The sequence below is a fragment of the Protopterus annectens genome, chromosome 6.part0, assembly GCF_019279795.1.
Source record: "Protopterus annectens isolate FY-2018-M chromosome 6.part0, PAN1.0, whole genome shotgun sequence".
Classification (NCBI taxonomy): domain Eukaryota; kingdom Metazoa; phylum Chordata; order Ceratodontiformes; family Protopteridae; genus Protopterus; species Protopterus annectens.
Window position 1 is genome coordinate 1,100,390,771 of NC_056737.1, and position 20,269 is coordinate 1,100,411,039.

Consider the following 20,269-nt stretch of genomic DNA (forward strand, 5'->3'; position numbering starts at 1 on the left):
CATACCAGAAGAATGTAGTGCCCCAGCAATCATTGACACACAGGTTAAAATAGCCCTATCCAAAGCCAAAAATACAGCTTCAATGGGACCAGGCTGTGACTTACACCAGCGCCAAAATGAACCAACCCCTCACCTAAACACACTGTTCAAGCTCAGCCTCTCTACAGGGTATGTACCCATAGAGTGGCGCACAGCAACAGTTATCCCACTCCACAAAGGTGGAGCCACAACGGACTCCCAGGAATTATCGCCCTATAAGCCTGGCTAGCCTGGTCTGCAAAAATATGGAGCGTATCATAATGGAATTCATTAACAGAGACATTGGGAACCTTCAAACATTGGACCCTACCCAATTTGGCTTTAAGGGCAGATCATGCCTCCTAAACCTGGTGAACTTCTTTGAGAGAGTTACCAAGGCTTTAGACGAGGGAAAGGAGGTCCACACTGCCTATCTAGACCTCACAAAGACTTTCGACACAATTCTCCATTCTGGTATTATAGACAAGCTCACCAGCCTGAACATAAACTCCTACGTCACGAGATGGGTTGCCAATTGGCTCACAGATAGAACCCACACTGTGAGAGTTGCAGGCTCTAGGTCCAACTCTAAACCAGTTACAAGTGGCGTCCCCCAGGGTTCAGTCCTGGGACCCCTTCCTGTTCGGTATATACTTCTGAGGTGCAGGCAAGCACAAGAGGACTACGGCTGACCAACTTTGCAAAAGACTGCAAACTGGGAGCCATAACTGACTCTCCAGCTGATACAGACATCCTCCAGAAGGGTCTCACTGAGACGGACATCTGGTCTCAAAATCGTGGCCTCATGCTAAATACCAAAAAGTGCATAGTCATCCCCTTTGGAAAAAACAAAGTACCCACAAACTACCACATATGTGGTAGTCCCCTAAATACAGAAATTGTAATAAGGGATCTGGGGACCCAAGTAGATAATATATCCTTTGATAATCATATTGCCAAGGTGGTTAGAAAATCCTTCTATATTGTCCCACCTAATCACAAAAAGGTTTGCATTTAAACAAGAGAGGTTATTGTGCCCCTCTACTCATCAGACCCATTATAGAACACAAAGCCCCATTTGAGGTGTACCTTACAAGACACCTGCAACAACTGGAAAGAACACAGAAGTACCTCACCAAGAGGATTACTGGCCTCAAACATATGTCCTATGCAGCCCGACTGAAGAAACTCCAGCTGTACTCGGTTGCATACCGCTTAGTCAGAGGTGATTTCTGCCTGACTTACAAGGCCATGTCCAACCCAGAATTGATGGACATGCTCCACCTAAAAAAATCCGCAAGAGCCACACGCTCTAGGGATCTAAACCTCACCACAATGATAAATAGGACGTGCTGGAGGGATAGATTCCTGTCCCAGAGACTCCCCATGCTTTGGAACAGGATTCTAATCTACATTAGGCAGAGCCCTTAACTAACACTCTTCAAGAGAAACCTTGACAAGTGGATGGGAAACAGAAAATTTACCCTGGGGATCACTGCAGTGGCTCTGCTGGACAGAGACACAGGGAACTAATGGCTCTGCTGGACAGAGGCACAGGGAACTAATCTAAGGGGGCAGCGAAAGCCAACACATTCTGGCTAGGCTTATAGATGCCCTCGGGCAGATAGCCTAGTACTTACCTATGAAGCTCTGCACAAACATTAAAATTCTGTCCAGAAAAGTACTTCACAGAAATGTAAGCAAACCTGATGAAACAAGCAGCTCACAACAGTAAACTATGTAAGCAGTGAGACGGACCAACATGCTGACATTAGTATGGCATATTACAAAAAAACTGCAAATTGAGACAGAGGTATCTGATGGAGATCTAATCTATCCTACAAAGTATTTGCATCCAAGTATATGTAACCACATTATTTAAAGAATTAAATTCAAGACCTGTCAAGTTTGGGGTTATCTTGCCTCTCCTTTTGCTGCTCAAATCGCAATTTCAGCCCTTTAAAGGTCTGTACATATTCAATATCTTCAAGACCTTTCCAGTAGTTTTCAATCACATGGGCTGTCAGAGATTTGATGTCCTCCTAAAAAATTAAAAACATATGCATATTATTAACCAGATACCATAAAGGAGTGATCTGGGATAGCAACATAATACAACTACATAACGAAAACTCAAATAAATAATCACAAAAAATGTAAGCAATAATGAATATAAAGCACAATGCAAATGAATAAATATACAAGGTATAATATACAGATCAAAGTAAACTCATCAGAAGCAAGTGCAATAAACTCCTAAAGTATTTACTTTCAGAGAAAAAAAAAATTCTGAAGTTGATCAATAAAAGTTTAAATAGGTCAGGTCCTTAATTTGGAGTAGGATCACCCTCTAATTTACAAAATGAAGGCGGCAGACATTCAAACTGTCAATTCAAACATTACCCAACGGCTTAGTGTATATGTAAACACACATGCAACAATACACATGTAGCATGCATCACAGTGGCTCAGTAGTTAAGATCGCTTTTCCTCACATATCCAGGGTCCAGATCCGACCTTCATTCACAATGTGTGGCCTTGCATGTTCTTCCTTGCCTCTTCATGGAATTTTTCTAGATACACAGATGTCCTCTCAAACATACAAGCAGACTGACCACTCAAACTGTGTATATACAAGTGTGTATGTCATGCATACGTATGCCTTTATCCTTGAGACCCAGGTAGTGGCTAAAGATGACCATTTATCACAGGAATTAAAAAGAACAGACAAGATCATCTCAGCCAAGGTGGGGGATATTGTCTAGGGTAATTCCAGAGGATAGGCTCACTCTTGCACATCTAATGTAATGGTAAGTGCATTACTTTGCTATCTATCTAGGACATACCTTTCTTAACTGTAGCCTCCAAAGGCTTTACAATGATTTCAAAAGGTGTTCTGGAAGCAATACGACTGTTGCACAAAGACTAAAGGCTGTATTTTTGAAAAAGGCTACAGGGGTAGCTACACCTCCATCACAGTAAGCAATTGCAACTTTTGCAGATATCTGGCTAGGGTAATTTTGGATGCCCAATGGTCCAGATATTGAGTAGAAATGAAACAAATATATGCGGTTGTTTCTGTCGACCTAACACCTTTTTTTAGGCGGCGACCATCGAAGGCCATGTAGGAATTATTCTTCTTGGTTAAATTAGGCTGGAAAGAAACAAAACAATGTAAATACTGCTTAAAATTTTACTCAGTTGAAAGTTTGGACATAAAAGTATGACTGGTTCTGAGAGAAATTCTGTCTTTGTTGAAGTCCAGATATGGTGGATCAGCAAAAAGAACATGAATTTCAAAAAGCCATCTAGATAAACAGCTACCATGAAAGTGTCTACCAAATATGATGTTTTAATTCTGCAAAGGTAGCAGAATATAGAGAGTCTGAATTAATTTTTGCAGAATGAAGTACAAATCCAATACAGGTAGTAGATACTGTAGTCCAGGTCTCAACAGGAGAACTGCCCTTGGGGAAAACATAGCAGAAGGAAACTAAAGAATCACTTCCTGACCTTAGTGAAAGTTAGCGATGTCAGCTTAATGCAAATTAAGGAGCAACTTAATCCTGACACAAAAATATATGGTGGAGATTATCAAAAAAGGGACCTAAGCTCTTGGAGGTAGCCTATACCAAGAAGCATATCTATGTGCCCCAGTACATTTTCCTAGTATAGGAACTTTGGGAAGAGCACCAAACATTAACCACTACTTCTGAAAAGAAAAGGTTACTAATGACTAGTGAAGTGAAGAAGCCAAGCAACAAGGTGGAAGGAGTAAAACTCATGAATGGGACCCAGCAGTAGCCTTGAACTCCTTAATGACAGGGGCTTCCTCAACAAATGACGGAGAAGACAACAGAATTAGACTTGTTTAAGTCAGTACATAGCTATGTGGCACACCTTGGGAATCTTAGCTTTCAAGACAAATCTTATCAAAGAAAAGAGAGAAGTACAGCAAAGTGCAGCAAGCCACTTTGGAGCTGAAGGGTACCTGAAGGGGGTTTCCTCATGAAGATGTTCCTTGTCAGAAGGAACTGTTTACAGACTACTCATGAGGTAACAACAAGCACCTACTCAGTTGTGTCTGTGAAAGAACAGGACTCGCAGGGATGTGGATGATACCAAGAAATTATTTGTTGGATGTCACAGTCTCAAAAATGCACACATACAGCTTCTTGGCCAAACAATGCCAGCAAGTATTGGGGACGATGATGCTAAAAGTATACAACTGCCATGTTGTCCACTTGTATGATTAGATCTCCCACAGAGCGAGTCCTGGAATGCTTGCAGGGTCAAGATGACAATTCACATCTCTAGTACACTGACAAGAAGCTGCAAGGATATTCAGTCACCCCGAAATGTATGGCTATTGTATTATCCACCCCCCCCCAAGCAAACAAGGCCATGGTAAATGGTGACATGGAAGGAGGGAAGTAGAAGAGACTGCTGAGTGAAGAACAGCTGGCAACCATTCAATATGTTAAACAGTGTTAGCAGGTCTGAGATGCAGAACTGGTACTTGAACATCTGCAATCAAAGACCACTGGTCTTAAAGGGTCCACTGGAGAACTCCAATATAAAATCCTACATGAACAACTGGTGCGGTATTTTACAGGGTAAGCTTGGGGATAAAATGAAAGTATGAGGAGGATGAAACAAAACAATTACCAAGGATGCACATGGTTATAGGACTGCTGCAACAACCAGTTTCTGATTTTGACAAAGATGTTTCTGATATTAAAAACATGGTGAGTATAGTTTCCACTAATTCCAATACAGCTTCTGTCTCTTAGTACAATGCAGCCCCTTCTATGGATAGCACAATTCTGTCTACAGCCCTTCCCAAATAGGTAAAAGGCCACACTAACAAAAAGAGTAGTCTTCATTTTCCACCTCTTGCATTGGTGATTTCATAAAATATCAAAGGCATAGAGTCTTCTACCTTTGTCACGTCATCCCATTGTGGTTCTTCACACACAAAAGGTTGGTGACCACTGACGTAGACTTTTTCATTGAGACCATCCAAATGTGGGAACATGGGTAGAATGCCGATTTCCCTGCCCTATATCGCCCAATAACTCTGGGTTTGGGGAGGTCCTAGAGATGCATTAGATAGGTGACTAGCTAACCTGACCCTGACTTTTAATGGTGATTGTAACAAAAGGAAATGGACTTAAAATCTAGTTAGCAATAGTTTGCTTAGAAACTGGGTTGCCCAGTTTGGCTTCTTGAAAATAAATATCAGTCAGTCAGTCTTCAGGATGGATTTTTTTGTCCAAGTAAACTCTCAGTTCCTGTGAACATCCAAGGACTGGTGGATTCTCTCTCCCTTATTCTGTGGATTAGGGAAGAAAGGAGGAAGTTTGGTGGCTTGATTGAGGGATACCTCATTGATCACTTTAACCATAAATGAGCAGTTGGCCCTCAAAGAAACACTGTCCTTATGGAAAATAAGGAAGGGAAGGCTTGCCATCTGGGCTTGGAGCTCAGAAACCCTTCTAGCTGAGGTAAGGGCTACTAGAAAAATGGTTTTCCAAATACAGCAATGGAGAGACGCAGAAAATATTCGTTCAAAGGGAGGAAGACCAAGTTTTTCAAGGACAAATTTAAGGTTCCAAGAAGTTGGAACAGCTTTCCTAGGTGGTTTTAGATGGAGAAAACTTTTGAGAAACTGTGCTGCCATAGGCCTGGAAAGAAGGGGGGACAGTTTGAGTGGTAAGCATGCAGAAATGGCCAAAAGATGCACCTTAACTGCTGAGTATGCAAGACCACTGACCAGCTTTAATTACATCACACAAATAAAAGATAATAGGAGTTCCGGTTTGTATAGGGTCCAGTTCTTAAGCACGACTCCAAATAGAAAATCCTTTCCATTTAGATGTACAAAATTTCCTGGCAGTAGGGTGTCCTTGCCTCCTGAAGAACCTGCAGCACGTCTTCAGAAAAATCAGTGGCTGAAAGGGATCTTAACCCTATTACTCAATGTCAGGTTAAGAGATGATAGGTTGGGATGAAGTAAACTTCTGTGTTGGGTAAGCAAGTCTGCTCTATGGGGTAACTGTGGTAATGACCGCTGGCTTAGTGGTAGAGAAGGGGGAACCAATATTGCCTTGGCCAAAAGGGAGTCACTGACAAGATCTTTGTTTTTCCTCTCTGGACCTTTAGCAGTATCTTTGGGAGTAGTGGTAGAGGAGGAAAGGCACAAATAAAGGACATGGCATTCATCCTCCATACCTGAGGGAAAGGAGTCCAGGAGCACAAGTGAAGTAGCCATTTGTGGACAGAGCCAAACTGATCTGAAGAGTGCCCCCATTTGTGGACTAAGTTTAGGAAGACCTCTCTGTTCAGCATCCATTTGTGAGGGTCTTCCCTTGATCTGCTTAGAAAATTTGCCAGGATGCTGTCCCGTGAAGGAATGTGGAGGCGTAAAATAGTGAAACTGAGACTAAGTAAAATGTCGAGCGCCTGTACTAACAGGTTGTATGGATATGGAGATATCTGAAATCCCAGAGTCCTGTAAAAGGAAATGACTGGTGCCAGACACTTTGTGAAAACCCTGGGAGCTATAGATAGTCCAAAGAGTAAGGCAGAGAACTGAAAGTGTGATGAACAAGCTGAAAATTTCTGAAATTTCCTGAAAGAAGGGCGGACTGGGATATAGAGGTAGACATCCTTTAGATTCAAGGAGACCAGAAAAGCCTGTTGAAGGATGAAGGGCAATAGAATCTGGAGTGAAATTCTTGAATGAGGGAGACCTTGACAAAAGTGCTGAGAAGGGACAAATCCAGGCACAAGAAAGAGTGTGGAATAAAAGCCTTCTACTACATGCTGGTGTAGCACAGGTTTTATAGTAGCTTGGTTGAGCAGGGCTTGAATGATAGGAGCATTACCTGATTGGGAGGGGAGGAGCGATGCCTCTGAATGGAGGGATTTCCTTTCTAGCCATTCTGTAGCTCTACTGAATAATGAAGAGAACCCATTTGTCTGGTTAAAAGCAGCCAATTCACCAAATATGAGGCAAGTCTTTTCAAAAGGAGGATGACAGAATGTAGTCTGGCTGATTTTTTCTTCATAGGATGGCCTCCTAGATTTGGAGTCACTGTCTGGTTTATCTTGAAATCTCTTCCTAGACATTTTCTTGGCCCTTTGTTGGGGGTTTAGAATCCCTGTGAAAAAAACAAGTAGGTTTTGCTGGTTAATTTCTTTGATATCTTTGATAATTTTCCTTTGTTCTTGTAAGGTTTTAAACAAGTTTGCAGCATCAGGGCCAAATAAAATGTCCCTATTAAAAGGAGAATCAAGTAGCTTGGCTTTGATATCCGCAGGCAAGGACCGCCAGCGAGGCCATGCATATCGTCTGATGACAGAACCAGTAGCATCCGCGCTGGAGGAGGCTTTCACTGCATCACAACTATACTTGATGCTATGTCTAGTCACCTGTGAAGCTTCAGTCACGATTGACATGGCCTGTTGTAAAATGCCTGGCCTTTCCAATAAAGCCAAGGTCTATTTAAATTACCATAAATATTTAGTCACCTGATTCTGATACTTCAGAGCTGTGAAAGCCCAAAGTGGAAGAGGTGTATACTTTTGTTCCAACTCTGTCTATTGCCCTGTTATCTTTAACAGAAGGGCTGTTGGGGCACATCAGGGTTTGTAAGGCTTATCCACAGAAATGGAAAAAGTAGAAGGCTCTGCCAAGGAGCTCTTATACAGAAACTTTAGATCTTCAGGGTCTTTGTAAAATCTATCAGGCCCTTTAGAGGCCGATGACTAAGAATCAAGAGCAGTGGAAACCGAGGTAAAGGCATCAAAAAGGCCTCCAGGACAGGAGGGATGGGGAGCAGGCACAGGAAGGCCTACCTATTGTTGTACAAGAAATTTGTCTTGATTCTCACTCGAAAGGTTTCATCATGTTAAAACAGTTTCTACAAAAGAAGCTTCCTCTACAGCAGGGGGAGGGGCTGAGTTGCCGTCATCATCTGAGGCCACTTGGCTTGGGGAGTGAATTTGAGAAAAGTAGGCCAGAACATGTTCATCTAAATCAGACACCGTCTCATTATCCTCTGAATACGATGCCAGATGTTGCTTTTTTTTTGGTAAGGAGTAGCAAGGGTAGGGATAGAGGACACAAAGGATGGAGGTTTGAGTGTTGTTACGGCCTTAAACAGGCCTTGAGAAAAATTCATCCACTCCTTTTCCTGGAATGCCAGATGTATTACTTAAGCTACAGCCATAAGGGTCCATAAGTGGACGTATCAGCATAAAATTCTCAAACTCTCTCTTCCAGTCCGAACACAGACCTGGCGCCTGTCAGTCTGTTCTACACATGGTCATTAGTATCATTTGCCTTCACTGATTCAGATAAGTTCCCTGCTGGAAAACTTTCCTTTTATTTTCTTATATGCCTTGGTGTTTTCCATTCTATAAAATCTCAGCAAGAAGGGGAAAGCACGACTGTGATAGGCAGACTCTCGACAAGAATCTCCACTCCCGGTGCCTTTTCTGTTTAGGTGTAGAGCACACTTATAAAAAAAAAAAATGGTAGTGTTTTCCAGTCCTTCATACCTAAAACCTTACACATGCTATTTTTCAACTTGTAACACTTGCTTGGAGATCCAGTTTTGGTTTTCTGCTTTTGGTTTTTGGGAGCAATGTCTACTTTAACAACACACGGTAGAAATGACCATTGATGTAACTATTAATAACAAGATATATCTACTCATTAAAAATTGCAGAATACCTTCAGGTCTTTCTGAAATGCTTAGATTGGGTTTCTCCCTTCTTACCAGTGTGGGCAAGATCACTCATTTCTGACATGCATGAATCAGGTGCCATACCGACCTCCAGCAGGACTGCAATGGCATGAGTCTGAGAAGCTGTCTGACATACCTCGGGGTCCTGAAACATCAGCAAGTACATCCAACGGGGCAGTCAAGACATCAGGTCTAGGCCATGAACAACTTCTTTGGTATAGTGGAATGTTGGGGGTGAAAGGATCCACCATCAAAGCTTAGGAAAGGCGGGCAAGGAGCTGGCTCTCAAAATGTTAAGAGATGAAAGTCGCATTACTAAGGTTTTAGGTATGAAGGACTAGAAAATACTGTAATTTTTAGAACTGTTCTCTACACCCAAGCAGAAAAGGCACTGGGACTGGAGATTCTTGCAGAGAATCTGCATATTACTCAAACAGTATTATTGTGTGTGTGTACACACAAATTTCACATACATATCTATACACATGCATATATATTACGGTTTACTATCAAAAGTTTGAATGGAGATGCCTCGCAGATGGAAAACTCGAAACATGGATGTTTCCATCTTGCTGAACATCTCCGTATTCTAAATTTTATATCAGTGAATGCAGTGTGCATTCGCTAATATAAACTCAAAGTACTGTACAGAGATCGCAGTACAGTGCGGTTTGGGAAATTCATCCCTTTCCTCACTGTAGTCCAGTCTCGAAGTTGGAATATACAGTTAGTAGGGGGGGGGGTGGGGGGCGGAGTCCCTACAGGGGGGCTTGCCCCCCTGCAAAAATGTGATGTTAGGTATAGGAGTCCCCTTTATCTGAGCCCCTACATGGACATCACGTAATCTGTTCGGGAACGATGTTGAATCTGCTGAATTCGTTCAGCTTATTCAACATTGTGTCGTGTAATATATTTTGACTTTCATTGTTTTTCTTCAGTGTATCAAACAGCAATTATTTTTCCTTTTGACATTTTAATAGTAAACCATATGTTATACATACATGTGTGCACACATGTAACACGGGTGACTATAACTTTGCTGAAAACAAAACTTATCGTTTCTCTAAAAACTGCATTTTACCTGATTTTGACCTAGCACTCAAGTGTAGGGTCATTTATTGCACTGTTGTGATTATTTTGCTGCCTGTGTATCTCTGCTACCTTTAAACAACAAAAAGAAAAAAAAAAACAAAAAAATCTTGCTTTTTTCCCCACTTTCTGAAAGTTAAGAAAGTTCAGTTACAGATTTGCTGTTCTGAACTGTTTGGAAGTTTCTAGAAGGCCGGTGCTTGCTTGGGCTAAAGGGAAGTCTCTGTGTTCACCAGTGGGAGTGGTTAACACTGAACAGCCTGCCTGTCCCTGGAGGAGTGGTTACTACCTGGAAGCTGTAGTTTTATTGGCCATTTTGGGTCAATTCTAAACTCCTTGATCTCTCTCTCTTAAAACCCTACAACTCTCTTTTTGAGCGGTTTTGCACACTGAGCAGCGTCGGGCAGTGCCGCCTAAACAGGTTTAAACTACTCCAGGCTCCACAAAGTCTGCTCTTCACTTTTTCCCATAGAACTGTTCAAACTCTCAAAGTAATCACTCTATTCTCTTTCTAAAGCCCTGCACTTGCTCAGCTCTTATAAGGAAACAGTAACTAACTAAAGCACTACACCCTCCTTGACTTCTCATAAGTATTAGGCTCCCGATTGGTCCTTCCTGATCAAGTGAAAAATCAGTTCCCTTCCCTAATTTGATCAGTAAAAAAACAGTTCCCTATACTAATCTGGTATGTCCAAGGGTCAGTTTCAAGGTTACTCTCCAGTCCAGCTGGTGAATCTGGGAATTTTGAGGCAATGTTACAATTGCCTTATGTACACAGACAACCCTCTCCTCCTTCCAACAAACTCTAATACATGTGAGGGATGCAGTTACACAGCCAAACTGGAGGCAGAGCTCTCTCAACCCAAGACTGGCACAGTCAGTCAGGAGGAAAAGGTAACCACCCACACCACAAATCCAGTCTCGCATAGACCTACTGCATCTGCATACCCAACACATAAACACACAAAAACATACTCGGAGGCTCTAAATAAAAATCTGCCTAAACAGCAAAGACCTCCTAAGCAGATATCCAAGCAACAGCCACCCCTCAACAATATCCACGAATCACATATCTCACAAAATCAGTGTGCCTCACAGTCACAGCCCTTAAGGCCAAACAACACACGAAAAACACTTGTTATAGGGGATTCTATTGTCCGGCACACTGACGTCCCGCTCACCAGACTGAACAAGGAGAAGGTCACTGTAAGCTGCCTGTCGGGTGCCAGGATCCGCCACATAATGCAAGCACTCAGGTCACTCCAAAGCAAGTACAAGTATGACTCAGTCATTGTCCAAGCTGGTGTGAATGACCTGAGATGTACCTCCCGGGACTACATGAAAAGAGACAGAGGAGCTCTCTGACCATGTAGCCCAGGCTGGTATGACCCTGACCTTGAGTAGCATCTTGCCCTCACCAAGAATGATGCCACAGTATAAAGACAAAATGATCAGTTTCAACAACTGGCTAAAGTATTGGTGTCATTCAAAGGGGATCCAGTGTCTGTCTGCCTGGGATGATATGCTCGACAAGCCACGTTGCTTCGCTAGGGACGGCTTGCACCTGTCACCCTTAGGCTTTCGTATACTGGCCAAGGCTCTTGCCACCCCTATAGTGCCTTTTTTAGGCAAGGCTCAAAGGACAAACCCACCTCCACAGACAAACCAAGGATAGAAAAACTAAAAGGTAATGCTACTCAATGCCAGAAGTCTAAACCTCAAGATGCACGCACTCGAGGCTCTCCTCAGTATGGAGAAAATCGATGTCTGTGCAGTAACAGAAACCTGGTTCAAGGCTCCTGAGAGCACTCCAGCACTACCAGGTTATAACTCATACCATGCGTTTCGGCCCCAAAACTCGGATCGAAGCACAAAAGGAGGGGGAGTATCTATATTCATCAAAGATACCTACACCTCTAGGATAGTGGCACTGCACGAAGCATCGGAAACCATCCATGTGCAACTAACAGCAGGCAAAACTGTCTTTCAGTTTGTAGCCTGCTACAGAACACCCACCCTATTACAGGAACCCTTACTTGGCATTCCTGAGAACACTGGAGAATATGAAGGTCTCTCCAAACACTATGTTACTGGGTGACTTCAACTACCCAAGCATTGACTGAGAAAACTACTCAAGCCCAAACACCCTCGCCCAACGGTTCCTTGAATTTATAAACTCTAACGCAATGGAACAACTGGTCACCACTCCCACAAGAGGGAACATATTGGACCTGGTCATCACCAACATGGGGACTCTAAGTTCCACACCAGAGGTAAACCCCTCATTGGTAAGATCAGACCATAAACAAATTTCCCTGGACATCCATATCCCGTCCCCACCCCAGCCAAGGAAATCACTGTAAAGAATTTCTCAAAAGCCAACTTTGCACTTCAAGACTGAGGTGGAATCCTTCAAAGCCCTTGGGCCAGAGGATAATACAGCCCAATCCGCAGAATCCTTTACAAATGCATTCTATGAGCACCTGCAGGAATGCATGGATCGTGCTATCCCAAATAAAACCAAGACTCACTCCTCCAAAAACAGGAGACCGGTCTGGTGGACACCGGCCATAAATAAGCTATACAACAGAAGGAGGAAGCTACTACATGACAGAGCAAAATCCCAAAAATGGAAGGCATCTCTGATCAGTATTAGCAAGAAACTTCGATCCCTCATAAAATCATCAAAGGCCAGCTTCGAAAGAAAAATTGCCCTAGACACTAAAGGTAATCACAAGGCCTTCTTTAGTTATGTCAGGAACATGGGCGGAAACTCCCAGATATGCTCTGAATTGTTGCATAATGGTACAAAATATACTGAACCTACAGACATAGCCAACATCCTGGCAGACAGATTCAGCACAAACTTCTCCCCCCCCAAAGGAGCAAATGCCTATCCCAACTGAATGTAACCTCCCTGACATCACAGATGCACAGGTGAAAGCTGCCCTCGCCAAAAACACAGCATCTATGGGACCGGATGGTGTCCCAGGCTGTCTTACATGAGCTCCAAGAAGAACTGAACCCTCACATTAAGTCACTGTTCAAACTTAGCCTTACTACAGGATATGTACCCAAAGAATGGCGTACAGCTACAGTGGTCCCACTCCACAAAGGTGGTGCCACAACGGACCCCGGAAACTATCGCCCCATAAGCCTGACTAGTCTGGTCTGTAAAGCTATGGAGCGTATTATCATGGAACTCATAAACAAAGACATTGGGAGCCTCCAGACACTTGACCCTACCCAATTCGGCTTTAAGGTCAGATCTTGCCTCTTAAACCTAGTTGATTTCTTTGAAACAGTTACCAAAGCCATAGATGAGGGTAAGGTAGTCCACACAGCCTACCTGGACCTCGCAAACGCCTTCGACACAATACCCCACTCGGGCATCATAAATAAGCTTACCAGCTTAAATATCAACCCCTATATCACAAGATGGGTTGCAAACTGGCTCAGAGATAGAACCCACATGGTCAGAATTGCAGGTGCCATGTCCGAATCCAAACCAGTTACAAGTGGCGTCCCACAGGGCTCAGTTCTGGGACCTCTCTTGTTCGGTATATACTTCTCTGAGGTTCAGGCTAACACGGGGGGGGGGGGTTATGGCTGAAAGTTCGCAGATGACTGCAAACTGGGGGCCATAATCAAATCTCCAGCTGACACAAGCATCCTCCAAAAGGGTCTCACAGAGACGGATGCTTGGTGCCAGAGCCACGGCCTCAAGCTAAATGCTAAAAAGTGCACAGTCATCCCCTTTGGGAAAAACAAGGTGCCCACAAATTATCACATACATGGTAATCCATTAAGTACGGAAGAAGTAATTAGAGATTTGGGGACCAACGTAGATAGTAATATCTCCTTTGATAATCACATTGCCAAAGTGGTTAGAAAGACCTTCTATATAGCCCACCTTATTACGAAAGGGTTCACATCTAGATCAAGAGAGGTCATTGTGCCCCTCTACTCATCAGGCCCATAATTGAATACAATGCCCCTTTTGGGATGTATCTTACCCGACACCTGCAGCAACTGGAGAGACCCCAAAAGTACCTCACCAAGAGAATCATGGGCTACAAACAGATGTCCTATGCAGCTCGACTAAAGAAACTCCAGCTCTACTCAGTTGCTTACCGCCTACTCAGAGGCGATCTATGCCTGACGTACAAAGCCATGTCAAACCCAGAATTAATGGGCATGGTCCACCTCAAAAAATCCAAGTCCCTTAGAGCTACACGCTCCAGGGACCTAAACCTCAGCACAAAAATAAATAGGACATGCTGGAGGGACAGATTCATTTCCCAGAGGCTCCCCTCACTCTGGAATAGAATCCCAATTCATGTTAGACATAGCCCCTCGCTGACCCTCTTCAAGCGAAATCTGGACGCGTGGATGGGAAATCGCAAATAAACCCTTGGGATCTTTTCTGTGTCCCTGCTAGACAGAGGCACAGTAAACTGATCTTAAAAGGGTACCTTCTGTGACCTACTTTACAGAGGCACAGTAGGCTAATCTAATAGGGAGGCGGAAGCCAAATACACTCTGGCTAGGCTTATAAATGCCCTAGGGCAGATAGCCTAGTATCTACCTATGAACCTATAACATTTCTAAACTCTATGTACATCAGCAAAACTACAAAAAAAAAAAAAAAAGTTTTTGACAGCCTCCTCCCAACTTATACACAATTCCACTCTCTCACTACAGTTGAAGAAAGGGATAAAAAAAAAATATATATATATATCTATATATATATATATATATATATATATATATATATATATACACACACACACACACGTATATATATGTATCTACACAAGAACTATAATACACACTAATGACTTGGTATACCCTTAAACCTATAAACCTGTAGGGGTGTTTGTGTGCATGTTGCATGTATGTGTATATGTGTGGGTGTGTTATTCTATTCACAATCCCCCCCCACACACACATGGGGTTGGGGTGTCACTTCAACAGTGACAATCTTAAGCCAATAATCACACATCCAGGTGGCTATCCCAGCCACAGTAGTTCTTCCAATGATACTCACAAACCTCTATGGCCAATTTAGAATGTCCAATCCACCTAATGCATTGTCTTTCGAATGTGGGAGGAAACCAAAGTACCTGGAGAAAATGCATGTGAACACAGGGAGGACATACAAACTCTACAGAGAAGGCCCCCAGATGAGAATCGAACCCCAGAACCTATATATATATATATATATATATATATATATATATATATATATATATAGGGCTCCTTATCACTTTGTCGAAAGTTCAAATCTCCGAAGACGATATGGCCGAGACCATATCGCTGAAGATTCGAATTGCCGACAATTGTGTATTGGGATCGCCAAACAGTGCAGAATCTGCAATTTTCCATTTTCCTCACTAAAGTGCAATCGAGGAGTTGGTATATTTAAGTTGCAGGAGGTGTGGGGGGTGCAGGGGGGGGCTTGCCCCCCTGCAAAAATGTACTGGTAAGTTTTGTGTTTTTATTACTTTTTCGGCAATTCAAATCTTCTGCGAATTACTATAACACTGAGCCACAAAACAGTGAGACCATAATGTCGAAAACACAACACTGAAAACTTAGAACAATGAAACCACACAACACTGCAAATTTAAATAGTTTTATTATCATCGAAAGTGTTAACATACCTATGGTTTAAAGTGCTAATGTTGCGGTATCACTTAAAGTTCTAGTATGCAGTAAAAAAATAAGTTGTAGTATGTACTAAACATGGCAGATGGTATCTTTTGCAGTTTAAGGGAAGTTCTCAGGTTGTATAGTAAAAGTTTATCATATAAAGGTTAAGCATCGTTGTGTTTTAGTGATGGATTTATTATTTTGAAAGAAAATGTGCTAGTGTTGTGGAAAGTGATGGGATAAGTGAGTAGGGGAGTACGTCTTTATTTTGACTGTATGTACAGTACAGGTCAGGAAAATAAAGGAGATTGCAATACAGTGGAGAATGGGAGATTTACCTTGTCTCTACTGTAGTGCGATCTTGGGAGTTGGTATATTTAATTTGCAGGGGGTGTAGGGGATGCAGGGGGGCTTGCCCCACTGGGGAAACATTGAAACAAGTGTGTCTGTTGGTTCAGTTATGTTTGAGGTGGAAGGGGTATTACTAATTGGTGCATTGTAACATTCAATGTTATGGGATGCGATTATTTAAATTTGCAGTGTTATGTGGTTTCATTTTTCTAAGTTTTCAGTGTTGTGCATTTTTGACATTATGGTCTCAATGTTTTGTGGTTCAATGTTATAGTAATTCAATGTTTTGAAGTAGACCTCTATACATATATATATATATATATATATACATACATATATATATATATATATATATATATAGCTATATGTACACACAAATGTGTGTGTAAATTATATATACACATTCAGACATCTATATATGCATGTGCATGTATATCTATGTATACAGTACATACACATATGGCAAATTGGGAGAGCTGATTATTGGCCAACTATACTGGCAACACCTGGTTAGTCGATAAAATTTGGTCGGCTAAGACAGTTGACAGGTGTGGGAAGACAAAATATTCTGGGTAGGGGAACATGCCCTTTCTCCCAGTACAGTGCAATCTCGGTGATAAAGGATAATATAATTAGCAGGAATTTTGGGGGGTGCAGCAGGCTTGCCCTCCTGCAAAAATATTGATTTGTTAATTTTTGTGTGTTTTAGTTTTTCATCAGCTGAGGCAGTTCTTGTCGTTTGCATTTCCGACATTCCATTCCTCAGGCATCCTCTCACTTTCCAAGATTTCATTAAACAATCTAGTTAAAAACTCCACTGCCATTTCACCTAAACACCTCCATGCTTCCACAGGTATGTCACCTGGACCAACAGTCTTTCCGTTCTTCATCCTCTTCATAGCTATCCTTACTTCCTACTTGCTAATACACTGCACTTCATGATTCACTATCCGCACATCATCCAACCTTCTCTCCCTCTCAATCTCTTCATTCATCAGCCCCTCAAAGTACTCTTTCCATCTGCTCAACACACACTCCTCGCTTGTGAGTACATTTCCCTCATTATCCTTTATCACCCTTACCTGCATATCTTTACTAGCTCGGTCCCTCTGTCTAGCCAATCGGTACAGGTCCTTTTCTCCCTCCTCAGTGTCCAACCTTTTATACAACTCGTCATATGCCTTATCCTTAGCCTTCTCCACCTCTCTCTTTGCCATGCACCTCATCTCCTTATACTCTTGTCTACTTTCTTCATCTCTCTGACAATCCCACTTCTTTGCCAACCTCTTTCTCTGTATACTTACCTGTACTTCTTCATTCCACCACCAGGTCTCCTTGTCCTCCTTCCTCTTTCCAGATGTCACACTAAGCACCTTTTCTAGCCATCTCTCTTACTAGTTCTGCTGTAGTTACCCAGCTATTCGGTAACTCTTCACTGCCACCCAGTGCCTGTCTTAACTCTTCCCTGAACATCACCTCACAATTACCATTTTTCAATTTCCACCATTTGTTGCTTGGTGCTGCCCTCACACTCATCCTACTCTTCTTGATCACAAATGTCATCCTACAAACCACCATCTTATGCTGCCTAACGACACTTTCCTCTGCCACCACTTTAGTCTCCAATCTCCTTCAGATTGGCCCTTCTACATAAGATATAATCCACCTGTGTGCATCTTCCTCCACTCTTGTATGTCACCCTATGCTCCTCCCTCTTGTTAAAATATGTATTCAACACAGCCATGTCCATCCTTTTCCACAAAATCCACTACCATCTGACCTTCTGCATTCCTTTGCTTAACACCATACCTACCCATCACTTCCTCATCCCCTCTGTTCCCTTCACCAATATGCCCATTGAAATCTGCTCCAATCACCAGTCTCTCACCCCCTGGGTACAGTCATCACCACTTCATCCAACTCACTCCAAAATTTTTCTTTCTCATCCATTGCACACCCAACTTGTGGAGCATATGCACTAACAACATTCGTCATTACACCATCAATTTCCAGCTTCATAAATATCACTCTATCCGACACTCTTTTCACCTTCAAAAACACTCTTAGAATACTGTTCCTTCAGGATAATGCCTACGCCATTTCTCCTCCCATCCACAGCATGATAAAACAATTTGAACCTGCCTCCGATACACCTAGCCTTGCTCCCCTTCCATCTGGTCTCTTGCACACACAATATACCAACCTTCCTTCGGTCCATCATATCAGCTAGCTCTCTCACTATACCAGTCATACTGCCCACATTCAAAGTTCTGACCCTCACTATCACAGTCCTAGCCTTTACCTGCCTTCGGCCATGTCTTCCACCTCTTCTCCTCCTTCGGCCAACAGTAGCCCAATTTCCGCCAGCACCCTGTTGGCCAACAGGACTAGTGGTGGTCGTTGTTAACCTGGGCCTCGACTGATCCAGTATGTATATGTGTACTTTTGTCTGCATGTATGATTTGGCAAAATTTTACACCGGATGCCCTTCCTGAAGCAACCCTCCCCATTTACCCAGGCTTGGGACCGGCACAAAGAAATGCACTGGCTTGTGCATCCCCAGTGGCTGGGATATACATAAACACACACAAATATATATATATATATATATATATATATATATATATATATATATATAGATATATATATATATAGATATATATATCCAGAAGTTTGTGGAATGCACGTATTCATTGCGTGTGTGTGTGTATTATGTGTAACTGCTATTGTGTATGGAATGTCAAACAGAAATATAATGTGAAAAATACACTGACAGGCTAATGCGCATCCGGGGAAAATACTAGGACCCACTGATGTAGGGTGCATCTAGGACCTGCTCCCTACTGATAGTTGGGAAGGAGGGGTCTGTTTAATATTTCCTGGGAGGGGGCAGCCGGGGGACAAGAGGTAAAATTGGAGCTGAATTTGTCAGCCAGCAGATTTACTCTCTCTAAAGGCGCCACTTTCTGTGTACCTCTTTGATGTAGAGTTGTGATAAAAATAATGGCCGACAAGGCCACAGTTGTGTACTACAGTTTGTTGATCACACACATGCAAATATACTCCCTACCCCACTGGCGGATGGCAGTTAGATACTCTTAAAACTAGTATGATAACTGATCAATGCACCCTGCTCCAATGCAACATGCAGTCTAAACAGACTTCTCCAAACTTTAATAGATAAAATTATTTTTGAGGCAATTACAGAGGCAGCTGGCAGTCTTACCAGCCCAGAGTTTCTGCTATCCAAATCAGTTTGTTGACATCTAAATGCTGATTAGCTGCAAAAGGTGCCTAGCAGATTGAAGTGATTGCTTCTAAGGTTTTGTTTGGAGTGGGGAGTATTTATGCACGTAGGAACAACAAATGGCAATACATAACTGCAGCCATTGTCATACCTCACTATTGTGAAAACAGCACATGAAAAGTGTAAACAGAAGCTGGCTAACTTTCTTGGTGGGGGTAGGGTGGTCTGGCACAGAGCAGTTCGATGATCACTAATATTTCATTCTTAGAATGAGTAAGCACTTTGTGTGCTGAAGTGCAAAAAGGTGAAATACAGTACAACAGGCATCATACTTCTTAGCAGTTGTAAATAGAGTTAAGTGGCACATTCAAATGGTACAGTAGGTATAAGATGGGACTTGGCTGTACTTCCAGCGACATAATGAAGACACACATCCTAAATTTAGATTTTTTGTTTGCAACTGTAAGCGCCCTAATGCAAATAGTTTCAGATTCATTTACAACTAGCCTACACTATTTTTAATACAGGGAGATGAACACCTTGCAAGTAAAAAAAAAGATATACATGCTGTTTTAACAACATGATTTGCAAGAAAAATCTGTATCTGCTTTGTAAACAGAAGTCTTCTGACAGCTGAAGTGCTACTTCATGAATTTAAATAAACTAAGCAGGAAAGCCTGAAAACATTAATGGGAAATGAGATGTGGCAGTCAAACTCAGTGTGCAACTGGTTTACTAAACTGAATGACTAAATGCACAATCAAAACACAGTTATTAACTGAAAAAGATCTGCTGACCAAATTTTGGTACAAAATGTTACATTTTTGAAAAGGAAATTACATATACTGAGAGTATCTACCAAAAGACCTACATGTGCATTTTTAAAGTGACAGGCTGCATTATACTCCGTTGACATTAGTCCTACACTTCTGTTCGAGGTGATGGACTACAAATAATATGTACACAGTGCCTTTACTGCGGTGTCCTTACTTCATAACTAAATAAATGGCAAGAACTGTAACACACAGCATCAGTGATGTGCTTTACATCTGTGCATACATGCACACAGATCCCGATACATATTCCTACACATACCTTACACCAGTGTGTCTACTTCACATAAGCAACTTTCTAAAACTTCAAAACTAATATG

The 20,269-nt window shown here is 42.2% G+C and overlaps 1 protein-coding gene across 1 annotated transcript in view; it reads right to left on the reverse strand.

Moving 5' to 3' along the window:
- PPP4R3A (protein phosphatase 4 regulatory subunit 3A) overlaps positions 1-20,269 on the reverse strand; it is a 1,651,308-nt gene that overhangs the window by 342,045 nt on the left and 1,288,994 nt on the right. The window contains exon 12 of the mRNA XM_044074714.1: positions 1,918-2,060. Coding sequence (XP_043930649.1) covers positions 1,918-2,060 — 143 coding nt within the window. The remainder of the gene's footprint in view (positions 1-1,917; positions 2,061-20,269) is intronic.